This window comes from Peromyscus leucopus, chromosome X (genome assembly GCF_004664715.2).
Source record: "Peromyscus leucopus breed LL Stock chromosome X, UCI_PerLeu_2.1, whole genome shotgun sequence".
Taxonomy (NCBI): Eukaryota; Metazoa; Chordata; class Mammalia; order Rodentia; family Cricetidae; genus Peromyscus; species Peromyscus leucopus.
In genome coordinates, this window is record NC_051083.1 from 57600550 (window position 1) to 57613632 (window position 13083).

A 13083-nucleotide genomic window follows, 5' to 3' on the forward strand; every position below is an offset into this window, starting at 1 on the left:
TGTGTATATAACAATCATAATTAAAGAAAGAGGCTTTATATTTGAAAGTGAATAAAAGTGCAATGGGGGTTTGGAAGAAGTAAAGGAAAGAAATCATATAATTATATCTCAATTAAAATAAAAATGAACAAATGAAGCATAAGCAAATATAAAACATTATTCATAACTATTCATTGGACAAATGCAAATTCAGTCAGAATCCTTCATTCACCTGACTAAAATGCTAGTATTAAATATATGTTGGCCATATCAAGTGTTGGTAAAATTTTTATATGCAAACTGGTGTAACTATTTCAGAACACCTTGGCCTTTTGTTACAAAAGTAAACATATAACTGCCCTGTGACTCACCCAATCAAATTCTGAGTTTTTATTTATTTAAGCAAAGTTAAATCATATGTTCAAAAAAGATCTTTTTATTAATGTTCATAGTATATTTACTAGTAATGGCCCCATCCTGAAAGAATATATGTCTTTGTGAAAAGTGAGTAGATAAATAATTGTGATACAGGAACACAATGGAAAACTACTTAGCAATAAAGAAGAAATAATTATGTAATAATCCATATAAGAGTTTGGATGGATATCAAAACATTAGGCCTAGTGAAGACAAATAAGTACATATTTTATGATTCCATTGCTTTAAATTCTGGGTTAAAAAGGCAAACTAATCTATATTGACAGATCAATCATCAGCTGCCTGAGTGGGAGGCAAGGGAGAAGAAGCTCAAAGAAGCACAAAAGAATGCTTTCATATACATCAGTCTGGTGTCTTGAAAGGAAATATTATTATCTGTAGATGTATATATTGACAAGTTTCAAAAATTAGCAATTTGTACAACTTTAAATGTATGTGGTCCATTGCATGTAAGTTCTATCTTTATAAAGCTACATATATAATCCATTTGCCTGATCAATGAAGGATGATTGGCAAAGAAAGAGCTGTCCAGATAGGAAATGAGAGTGTCTTGAACTGTATTGAAAGCAGCCAGATTAAGAGAAGTAAACAGATTTGTGAATTATGTCAGCATATACTCCTAAGACTATGCAAATACCCACCATGTTTCGAAGGTTAACTTGTTCTAGTTTTCCAGAGCAAAGGCTAGGGAAAATTTCATTCTAAAAGCCCCCTGAATTTGTTAGAGATACTTACTATGAACTGAAATGACCTGGGAGAACACCATGGATTCTATTCAACAGCTAAAAATATTTCAAAGGAAAAAAAAGAGTGGGAGGAAGCAAGAGAAAAACATTGTGTAAGTACTAATTTCTGTCATATTCTTCAGCAGTTGTCTCTTGATAGTAAAAACAAAAGTGGGAAAACAAGATTTGAGAAGGGGATTAGAGTACAAAGTTCGAATAATGGATATGCCCATAGTGAGATCACAGTAGTTAACTTTCTCCATCATGATAATTGGTAAGAGTTTGTTTCACTTTAGAAGTTTTTTTGTTTTGTTTTGTTTTTGTTTAAAAAAAAAAAAGATTGGAAAGACAGCTCAATCTGGAAAGGTCCTGTGTGGCAATCATGAGGGCCTGACTTGATCCCTAGCACACATATAAACAAAAAGCCAGGGAATGGAACTGCACACTTTGAACCCCAACACCACTGAGGCAGAGAGACAAGTAGATTCCCTTAGACTCACTGACCAACCTGCTTAGCCTATTTAATGAGTTCTAGGACAGTGAAAGACCTTGTAAAAAGAAACATGTTGGGTGCCTTCTCAGGAACAACATGCAGGCATCCGCTGTAGTCCTTTGGCCTTTACCCATAAGAGAGTGTGTGTGTGTGTGTGTGTGTGTGTGTGTGTGTGTGTGTGTGTGTGTGTGTGTGTGTGTCTGTGTGTGTGTGTGTCTGTGAGTGTGTGTGTGTGTGTGTGTGTAAAAGGACATCCTTCAAACTTTCAGAATGCTTCCCTATTTACAAATCTCTTTTATACATTGTATCTCTTTTCACTGTTGCAGCAGCCCTCTGAGGGGAGGTATTTTCGCTTCAATTTTCTGTGAGGAAATCTGTTAAAACAACTTGAATGCTGTGGAAGCAACATAAACTTCATTCAGACTATTTCATTCTTTGGTTGGAATATTTATTGTGCTTTCACTTTTTGAAAGATGAATTATTTCCCACATTAATTTTTCCTGGTCTCTTTTCTACATACGTCCTTCTTTTCTTTTGACATTGCTCATTCACTTCGATCAGTGACTGCTTCCACTGTCAATCTATAGCCAAATAGTTCTCCTGGCTCTGAGACATATTCATTCTGTTCTGCTGTCTTGCCAGTTGATTCAATTCCCTTTGACTAGAATAGTGAAAAAGCTTTGATAGATGTAAAGTTGTAATGACCATTTCTCAAGAGATGTGGAGCTGATGAGAGTACAATTAATGTATCAACAGAATGGCAAGCTGCTTTCCATTCTGTTAATATAGAGAGTACAGCCATACCCTCGATTCGATTGTTCATTTGTGAAATAGAGTTGATCTATAGCCTTCTCTTCCCCATTGAGGTTTGAACTCACTCCTTTGGCCAGGGGAAATTCTCAGTACACAGTTTAAAGCTTTCCCCCTCACTGTAGAGGCCTGTACACACGTGGAAATACCAGGTGTGATGGCATAGTCCACCAGCCTCAGGATTTGGGAAGCTGACTCAGGAGATTCATGAGTTCAAGACTTGTCTGCTGTACAAAACAAATGTTGCCCTGCCTCAAAAGGAAGATAAAACCCTAACAAAAGAATTTAAAAATAAAAACAAATATTTACAACGTGAGTCTCACAAAACAAACTTTGTGTGTCTTTTGGAACAGAGACCTTCCACAGATCCAGATGCATACGCTATTTATGAGTGAGAGGGTGATTCTACAGCCTTTCTGCAAGGAAACCTGTGTAGGTCTGCCCTCCACTCTCTGTTGCTCACTTGCTTTCACTCCTACCTGTCCATCAGAAGAAAGAACAACCCTCCATAGTAATTTCTCTATGTAGGATAGGAGTATTCAAGAGCAAACAATTTTGAAATCTCAACGCATCTATATACAAACAAACCTTTGGACAAAACCAAGGGTCCATTTGCTCAGGACCAGCGTTTCTGTCATTTGTGTTTGCACACTTGTCTAAGCGATAGCTATCTTTTTCTTTTCCTTTTTTTGCCTTTGAAAGTCTGGAGAAGTGAAAAGAGTCAGTTACAGGTAATCCTCAACAGGAAGAAAGGCAGGAAATATGGTAGAAATGACCTCTGATTTCTCGGGCCCAGAAATCCCAGGGCAAATGGCATGGTGTCAAGATTTCCTGTCTACCGTATTGGAAAATCTCAAAGGTTTCTGCAAGAGTTGGCATGGCTGCAGCTTGTTCTTTAATTTGTTGGGGCTCCCCCTTCTGCTTGTGCTGGTGGACCCTAGAAAGAACCCCTAACAGCTACTGGTAGCTGGTACTTCTAGTGCCCCTTCCACCCTCTTCCACCTCCAAAACTGTTTTGGGATTGGGTTTAGAAATGAAATCGGGCCTGTGCTCGCCTTCTGGAGAGCCGGTAGATTTGTCTGTTAAAAATCACTCCAAATTAAAGCTTCTAGTCTGGAGCCCAAAACCTGGTTCCGGAAAACAGGGGTATTTGGGGAAGAAGGGTCCTCAAAGGCTACAAGGAGTCACTCCAGCCTTCACCCACACTACGCCAGCACTTCGTTCTTTAAAGCCACCCTGCGCTGGCTTGTGGTGAGAGGAGGGGAGAAAAGGAAAAGGGAGGGGAGGGGAGGGGAGAGAGAAAGGAGGTGGGAAGGCAGGGAGGCCGGCCCGCGGGGGCGGGACCGACGCACAAACTGTTGCATTTGCTTTCCACCTCCCAGCGCCCCCTCGGAGATCCCTGGGAGCCAGCCTGCTGGGAAAGCCAGAGGGTCCGGAGCAAATCTGGAGGCTGAGAGGGCATCAGAGGGGAAAAGACTGAGCTAACCACTCCAGTGCCATACGGAAGCTAAAGGGACAGACCACGCCAGCCGGAGCTCAGCTACAGCCGACGCCTGTTGCAGCGCGGCGGCTTCGAAGCCGCCGCCCCGGAGCTGCCCTTTCCTCTTCGGTGAAGTTTCTAAAAGCTGCGGGAGACTCAGAGGAAGCGAGGAAAGTGTCGGGTAGGACTACAGCTGCCTTTGTCATCCTCCCCTCTACCCCCTACCCCCTCCCAGGTCCCCTCTCTGGGAGCTGACTAGGCAGGCTTCCTGGCCAACCCTCTCCCCTACACCCCCAGCTCTGCCAGCCAGTTTGCACAGAGGTAACTCCCTTTGGCTGAGAGCAGGCGAGCTTGTTGCAAAGAAGGCTTTTGAGAGCACAGAGACTGAGGAGCAACAGCACCCCTGGAAAGCCCCTGATTCCAGGTTCTCCCCCTGCACCTCCACCTGCCCGCCCCTCACCCTGTGTGTGGAGCTAGAAATCAAAAGATGAAAAGGCAGTCAGAGCTTCAGTAGTCGAAAGCAAAACAAAAGCTAAAAGAAAACAAAAGGAAAATAGCCCAATTCTTATTTGCACCTGCTCCAGTGGACATTGCATGTGGAAGGCAGAGGATTTTCCTTTCCCCCCACGTCAAGCTTTCAGCATCTTTTAATCTGTTCTTCAAGTATTTAGGGACAGACTGTGGAACTAGCAGGGCAGATCCTGTCTAGTGCGTGCCTTCCTTTACAGGAGACTTTGAGGCTATCTGGGCGCTTTTTTTTTTTTCCTCCTTCAAGTTTTCTTCCCCGGAGCTTCCCGCAGGTGGGCAGCTAGCTGCAGCTACTACATCATCAGTCAGTTGAACTCTTCAGAGCAAGAGACAAGGAGACAGGATAAGGGAATTCAGTGAAAGATACAGACAAGCTCAAGGATGGAAGTGCAGTTAGGGCTGGGAAGGGTCTACCCACGGCCCCCGTCCAAAACCTATCGAGGAGCTTTCCAGAATCTGTTCCAGAGTGTGCGCGAAGCAATCCAGAACCCGGGCCCCAGGCACCCTGAGGCCGCTAGCATAGCACCTCCCGGGGCCTGTTTGCAGCAGCGGCAGGAGACTAGCCCCCGCCGGCGGCGGCAGCAGCCCGGCGAGGATGGCTCTCCCCAAGCCCACATCAGAGGCCCCACAGGCTACCTGGCCCTGGAGGAGGAACAGCAACCTTCACAGCAGCAGTCAACCTCCGAGGGCCACCCTGAGAGCGGCTGCCTCCCAGAGCCTGGGACTGCCACGGCTCCTGGCAAGGGGCTGCCGCAGCAGCCACCAGCTCCTCCAGATGAGAATGACTCAGCTGCCCCATCCACGTTGTCCCTGCTGGGCCCCACTTTCCCAGGCTTAAGCAGCTGCTCCACCGACATTAAAGACATCCTGAGTGAAGCCGGCACCATGCAACTTCTTCAGCAGCAGCAGCAACAGCAGCAGCAGCAGCAACAGCAGCAGCAGCAGCAGGAGGTAATATCCGAAGGCAGTGGCAGCAGCGCGAGAGCAAGGGAGGCCACTGGGGCTCCCTCTTCCTCCAAAGATAGTTACCTAGGGGGCAATTCGACCATATCTGACAGTGCCAAGGAGTTGTGTAAAGCAGTGTCTGTGTCCATGGGATTGGGTGTGGAAGCATTGGAACATCTGAGTCCAGGGGAACAGCTTCGGGGAGATTGCATGTACGCGTCGCTCCTGGGAGGTCCACCCGCGGTGCGTCCCGCTCCCTGTGCGCCACTGGCCGAATGCAAAGGTCTTCCCCTGGAAGAGGGCCCGGGCAAAGGCACGGAAGAGACTGCTGAGTATTCCCCTTTCAAGGGAGGTTATGCCAAAGGGCTGGAAAGCGAGAGCCTGGGCTGCTCTGGCAGCAGTGAAGCAGGTAGCTCTGGGACACTTGAGATCCCGTCCACTCTGTCTCTGTATAAATCTGGAGCAGTGGATGAGGCAGCAGCCTACCAGAATCGCGACTACTACAACTTTCCGCTGGCTCTAACCGGGCCGCCGCACCCCCAACCCCCTATCCATCCACACGCCCGCATCAAGCTGGAGAACCCTCTGGACTACAGCAGCCCCTGGGCTGCGGCCGCGGCGCAATGCCGCTATGGGGACTTGGCTAGCCTACACGGAGGGAGTGCAGCCGGACCCAGCACTGGATCGCCCCCAGCCACCGCCTCTTCTTCCTGGCACACTCTCTTCACAGCAGAAGAAGGCCAATTATATGGGCCAGGCGGCGGGGGCGGCAGCAGCAGCCCGAGCGAGGCCGGGCCTGTAGCCCCCTATGGCTACACTCGCCCCCCTCAGGGGCTGGCGAGCCAGGAGGGTGACTTCTCTGCCTCTGAAGTGTGGTACCCCAGTGGAGTGGTGAACAGAGTACCCTATCCCAGTCCTAGTTGCATCAAAAGTGAGATGGGACCTTGGATGGAGAACTACTCCGGACCTTATGGAGACATGCGGTAAGTTTCTCCTAAAACTGCCGCCTTTTAACCAAGGGCACAGAGCAGCAGTTTGCGTTTTGGGGGATCTAAGCAATCCCGCCCAAGAGAACATTCCGAGGGATCCTAAAACAGCTCAGTCAGTTCTATAGGCAGGACTGTCCTACATCTGGAGCCCTCCTGGGGACTGTCCTCTTGTGAAGAGTTTCACCTAAGCCCAGGAATCTTTGCTGCGCTCCCGGTGCTAATTGGTGCCCTTTGAGACTTCCCCACACTTCTCCCAGACACCTAAAATCCCCCCATTAAAATCTTTCTGATATTCCAAGTACTAAGGGTTCCAAGTACTAAAGTTAAATCCAATTGCATGGGCCATTTTCAGAAATGACGCTCATAAACCCTTCACTATTTTTTCCTCTTCTTTCCTCAAAGTCCTAGAAACACAATCAGAAACGTGGGCAGTTTCTTGTCTATGGGTTTGTTAACATTCACCTTTCTGTCCGTGCATGGTCTTGGCATAATAAAAGGAAAATAAAAGTAAAAACCTGATTTCGGCCCGTATCCTTCAAAGAGAGATAATAGAAGTTCTCAATTCTCAAAGAGAAGCCGCGTCTAGTCGCTGAGGGCCCCGGTGTGAAGAAGTGCAGTTTCTTCCCAGGAAGCAACCAGGGACTTGCTCTCTGGTTGGAGGTCAGCCTAGAGAATCCAACAGGGCACATTTAGAGCAGGTAGATGGGGTAGCTTTCATGGTAAACACCAGGGAAACTTTGCTCTCACGGATTTCTCAGCATTGGTTCACTGTTGGGAGTAATTATATGGGCCAGTTTTCTCTTGAAATGTGTTTATTTTCTGTGTAGATGAGAACACATCAGAATTCTCTATTTCGGGCTTGAATTAGACCTGAAAAGAAAAGAATGTACTGTAAACGAACAATTTAAGCAGGTTTGGTTTTGACTCACAAGTGTTGCAACAAAACAAAACTGTAAAACATGTCCTGCTACTTGAGTGTGGCCAGAAATTTGTACTGGGGAGGGAGGAGTAAGGTACTTCATTACATTTTTCGATTTAAGGACATACTTATATTTTAAAACATGAGTTGCTCGTGGTAACAAATTGAGTAAGAACTGTCAGTGACCTATGAACCATAATGTTGTTCCACGGTTCTAATTAGGACAGGAGAAAAGTAGTGGTCAATTTCGCCATATTAAAAGTATTTACTACTGCTTCTTGAACCTCCTAGAGACTAGTTGAAAAGTTTTCCCCACTAAGTTAAGATAATCTTTTCATCTGATAAGATGAGGATTGACTGAGTAATTAATGCCTAGGCTTGGTTTGCCTGAGGTGCTCATGCTCCCCATGAATTTGTCAGTTTCTCAAACGGTTTTCTTTTATTTGTGACAACCCCCCAATCTCTTTGTTAGATATACTATAATTTTGGTGACTTGATTCTAACAATTTCTAATATTTTATTGTTCTTGGTTGTTAGGACAGTGTCCAAAAATTAAAAAAACAGGATAGATTTTCAAACAAACAAACAAACAAAAAAAAAAAAAACGCTTTTTCTGAGTTGTTGAAGAAACAGTTTCTTTTCATGGCTTATATTCTACTTGGTTTTGAAGGTTTGTCTTACAGGATTTTCAAAGATTCATTTGATATCAGATCTTTTCCAGTTAAGTTAGAGTGTTTATTTTTGTGATGGTTTTTACTGTGGGATAAAAGGTCTTCATTTTATGAGAATAGTTTTACTCAGTATGGTTAATTTTTTCTAGGGTTGTCAACTAGAGAACGGAATCCCTCTTTTACTACAAACTTTTCTTTGGGTGGAACTATCTAAAGTGCCTCCTAAACTAGCATAATGCTAAGACTATAGCCACCTAAGCCATCTGGCCTTCTGGATACCCCACCCCAACTTGCTCACTTAACAAGAAGGAAAGCAGCAGTTCTCTGTGTTGGTTTAAGATGTAGTTTTGAAAATTCAGTCTGAATTTCCAGCCAGTGAATAAAAATACTTTGTAGCACTTATATAGTAAGTATTCTGATTTTATCTCAGTTCTTAATGGGAGGGGTACCTTCTCTATTAGGATGAGTATTATACTTTGAAGCTTCACTGACACTCTTTAAATTATTGAGCTCAGCTAGTGAGAATGTACTAGAGTCAATGAAGTTCTGACTAAGTGAGTTGACAAACTCCGTTTCTAAGGTCTAGAAAAATCATTTGAATCATTTTCTTGAAAATTATTCACCTGATCTAATCTGCATGCCAACAACCTCTAAAATGGAAATATTTTCTTACTTTCTATTGTTTCCCCTTACTTTACAGGCATAACTGGATGAAAGGCAAAGGCTTTTTAAAGGCAAGCCCAGAGCTCTTTCCCTCTAGGTGGCATGCACTGTATGCTGATTTTGAGTTTAAAACCTCAAAATTCTGGAAACTTCTCATAACTTGTTGGGTTCCTCCTTTTTTTCACTTGTGTGTTATCATGAACATTAATTATATGAGGGAGACTTCTTTAGCTTTGCTAACTGAAGCATTAACTGTGTCATACATCAGCAGCGTTTCTACTGAGAAGAAGGCAGAAGCTGAAGATAGCTCTATTCTTTTTTTCCTTAGTTTAGCATATGTTTTGAACAGAAGGAAAAATAAAAGTAATGGGTCTTGTTTACAAGCCTGATGCTATTTTATGGCGCTGTTTTCTCTTGGTGATGAAACAAGACTGCAACTTTGCAGCATAATACTGTGGTAAACATTGATTCTTACAAATTAGAGCCCTAAAGAGCCCATGCAAGAATTTGAATTCAGGTTTAGAGAAATTACTTAGAAGCAGAGTAAAAAATTACTATTTTTTTTTATTTGTTTGTTCCAGAATCCATGATAGGCATTATTTGAATAGTGCGTTAGCACTGGAAAGTCTTGCCTATTATTATGTTTTCCTAAGTACGGCATTTTATCAGTTCTCATTTCATCTCCATTTTCCTTCCTAGTTACCAAGAAGTTTTTTCCGGCTATCATATTCTATACAGTTTGTCTTGTTAAGCAAAATTTTGCTTTAGGATCAATGAATGATTTCTGACTCTAGGGTTTCAGAATCAGTAATATTGAGAAGGAGTGTCCGTCCTCTGTAGTCAGTAAACACATAGTGAGTTCTTCCTGGGTCCCAGTCCTTAGAACCCAATGTCAAATAGCCAAGTCAGTTGGCACCCCATTTGTAAATAGCCCCAAGATGCATTCATGGAAGGACCCTCTTATGTAGGCAATCTCTCTTAGCTTGGTATCATGTTTTTTAAGCAGCTTGGAGTTTTTCAGTTGTAGGGTTGGTTTGGGGTGCTTTCCTGACAGTGCTAATTTTACTTCATCAGAGTTTCATTCATGGAGCTGATACTTGGAAATAATATATTGAATTTATTTGCATGTTAAATTTTCTTTGTTGATTTTTTCCTCACTGTTTTAATTTTTCATCCGGTTTACATAAATGTTTATAAAACAAAGGATTCTTTCATCTCTTTATTGGCAAACATACAGTGGCCATTCTTGGTGGTATCCTGTGAGTTGAACATGGACAATTTGTTATTATTATTATTACTTATGGTGATATTATGACAATTAGTTTCATTTGGAGCTCTCTTTAAGCAAGGAAGAGAATGCAGACTAGGTGGGACAAAGCAAGAGGCTTAATTTATAATCATATCTGAACTCATGATATTGAAAAATAATAATAACAAAAAGCAAACAAAAAATTGCACTGTGTGATGTTGGTAAGGGAGTGAAAAGGAAATCTTACCCCAACCCCCAACTCCTCCATTTTGTCTTTGTCTGCAGCTTCCTCAAATGCTGCCTATGCCTGGTTTGCGTTTATTTCACTCCTAACATGCCTTTGACATTGAAATATAAACTCTACTTCTCAGAATGTTTTTTCTCATTACACCTGTGGCATGCTCTTTAATTAATTAATCAATCTCTTTAATGAAAATCTGGCAGGTATAAGATAAGATGAATCAAGTACCTCTCTTAAGAATAGATCATAAGAAGGAACTGTAAAATGAACAGCCTCACAGCAGGACATTTTTACCTTGAGGTTAGAGCAGTTGCTGAGAAAGTTGTGGGAGATAGTTTACATAAGTTGAAGATTTAGTGAAGTATTTTGCCCCCATCCCAGATAAGTGTATGTTTGTATCTGTGTCTGTCTATAGTATGTATGTATGTATGTATGTATGTATGTATGTATATGTGTATATGTATGTGTATGTGTATGTGTATGTATGTATTGTCATGCAGTACTGGGGTTTGAATCCAGGGCCCTCTGAACTGAGCTATCTACACAGCCTATCTCAACCTCTGTTCTTTTCCCTCTTCTAGCCCTTTTGATAACCTTCTCTAAGACACCGAGAATAATTATACTCTTCCTTTCCCAAAAACTCTGTCTGGATCAGTATTTATTCCCCTATTCTGTATGTCTAGGTCAGTGCTAGTCTTCACATGAGGGTGCTCAGGCGACATGCAAATGATTATTGGTAAACAAAGAAAAAAGTAAGGAAATCACTCTCCTTCAGTTACCCCGTCAGCACTTCATTTATACTGAGTTATCCTCATCCTAAACACAGAATTGACTTTTAAATAATGACTTGTGAATTACCATATGATTACCACCATATGCTGTCCTTTTTTGGCATTTTTAGACGTATCCAGTATTTTCCAGTTTATTCACTAACACTCAAATACCTTCCAGTAGGCCAGTAAGGGTTAATGTTCTGTTAACTCCCTCGCTAGTAGTCAGAATATTAGAAAGTTACATTTCGTATACATGATGACTATTTGGGGAAACCTCTCTGAAGCAGAACACAAAGCTTCTGGAAGCGTCTCTCGTGATTCTAATGTTTTAGATTGTTACTCAGTAAGGGCTGCATTTAGTGTCTGCATCACAGACCTGAGAGGGCACCGATTATGGTTTGCAAACTCATGAATGATGCCACTCTTCTCTCTCATACTGATTGCTGCCAATCTGCCAGACACATCAGGCTTGAGAATAGCTCACTCGGACAAATTTATAGCATTAAAGTGCTGTTGGTCAGTAGAAAATGTTGCCAATTTAGATCATGTAGTATCAGAGTTCTATTAGTCAGCAACAGCTTAATTGAGACATAATTCACAATCCATACAATTCACCTACGTAAAGTGCATATTTCAGTGCTTTATTGTAGTACATCCTGAGTTATGGATCTATTATCATAGTCAATTTTAGAACATTTTATTCAGCCCCCCCAAAATCCTATGTGCTTTGTAGCAGTCACCCCTCTATCCAACTGCCAACGCTGATCTGCCACTAATCTGCTCTTAGTCTCTATGGATTTACTCATTCTGCCATTTCATCTAAATAGAACCGTATAATACTAGTTCTTTTGTGACTAGGTTCGTTCTTATAGAATAATGCTTCCTAGGTTCATTCATGTCAAATCACATAGTCAATGATTCATTATTTTTTCACAGGTGAATAATTTTGTTTATTTTGTAGATTATGCCACATTTTGTCAGTTTTGGAAATTATTATTATCACTAGCTAACAATATTATTACTAATATTATTGATGCAAACAATAAACATGCACATTTATTTAAACTTATATTTATTTATATTATTTTATATGTGTGAATGTTTTGCCTACATGTTTGAATGTGCACCACATGCATGCCTGGGGCATCTTGTTCCTTGGAATGGAATTTTGGGCTGGGCGGTGGTAGCACATGCTACCACTCGGGAGGCAGAGCCAGGCAGATCTCTGTGAGTTCGAGGCTAGCCTGGGCTACCAAGTGAGTTCCAGTAAAGGCGCAAAGCTACACAGAGAAAAAAAAAAAGGAAATGGAATTTTGGGTAGTTGTGAGACACCATGTGGGTACTGGAAACCAAACCAGGATCCACTGCAAGAGTAACAAGTGCTTTTACACTTGGAGCCATCTCTCCAGCTCCTATGTACAACATTTGTGTGTGTGTGTGTGTGTGTGTGTGTGTGTGTGTGTGTGTGTGTGCGCGCACGCAAATATGGTTTTAAATCTCTTGGATAGGTAATTAGTAAGATAATGTCATATCATACCTGTGTGTTTAATCTTATAAGAATATGCCAAGCTGTTTCAAAAGGGTCCACATTATTTTAGAACTCTTGCAGCATTCTATGAACATGCCATTTTCTGCATTTTTTTTTGTTTGTTTTTTGAGACAGGGTTTCTCTGTGTAGCTTTGTGCCTTTCCTGGAATTCACTCTGTAGCCCAGGCTGGCCTTGAACTCACAGAGATCCTCCTGTGTCTGCCTCCCAAGGGCTGAGATTAAAGGTGTGAGCCACCACCACCTGGCCATTTTCTGCATATCTTGCTAACACATTATTATCACATTTTATTTGATTTGACTATGTATATATGTGTCTGTGTATGCATATATGCACAGGTGTGGGTACCCATTGAGGCCAGAAGAGGGCATTATATCATCTGGAAGAAAGTTGTGAGCCACCTGATATAAGTGCTGAACCAGAGATCCTCTGGAAGCACAGCAAGTGTTCTTTAGAACTTAAATGTCTCTGCAGACTCATTGTATTATTATTATTGTTGTTGTTGTTGATATTGCTATCTAGTGGTTGTGAAGCAGTATCTCATTGTCATCTTAATGTGTACATTTTTACTGACAATATTCAATATATTTTCATATGTTTTTGTCTGTTTTTATCTTTTTTGTCAAAATGTCT

At 42.2% G+C, this 13083-nt stretch overlaps 2 protein-coding genes across 2 annotated transcripts in view; one reads left to right on the forward strand and one right to left on the reverse strand.

Moving 5' to 3' along the window:
- LOC114703155 (tRNA (uracil-5-)-methyltransferase homolog A-like) overlaps positions 1 to 4131 on the reverse strand; it is a 70607-nt gene extending 66476 nt beyond the window's left edge. Inside the window, 1 exon segment of the mRNA XM_037198777.1 lies at positions 3990 to 4131. Within this exon segment, the coding sequence (XP_037054672.1) occupies positions 3990 to 4131 (142 nt within the window).
- The window catches only part of Ar (androgen receptor), a 178362-nt gene continuing 169025 nt past the window's right edge, over positions 3747 to 13083 (forward strand). The window contains exon 1 of the mRNA XM_028883888.2: positions 3747 to 6381. Within this exon, the coding sequence (XP_028739721.1) occupies positions 4835 to 6381 (1547 nt within the window). The 5' untranslated portion in view covers positions 3747 to 4834. The remainder of the gene's footprint in view (positions 6382 to 13083) is intronic.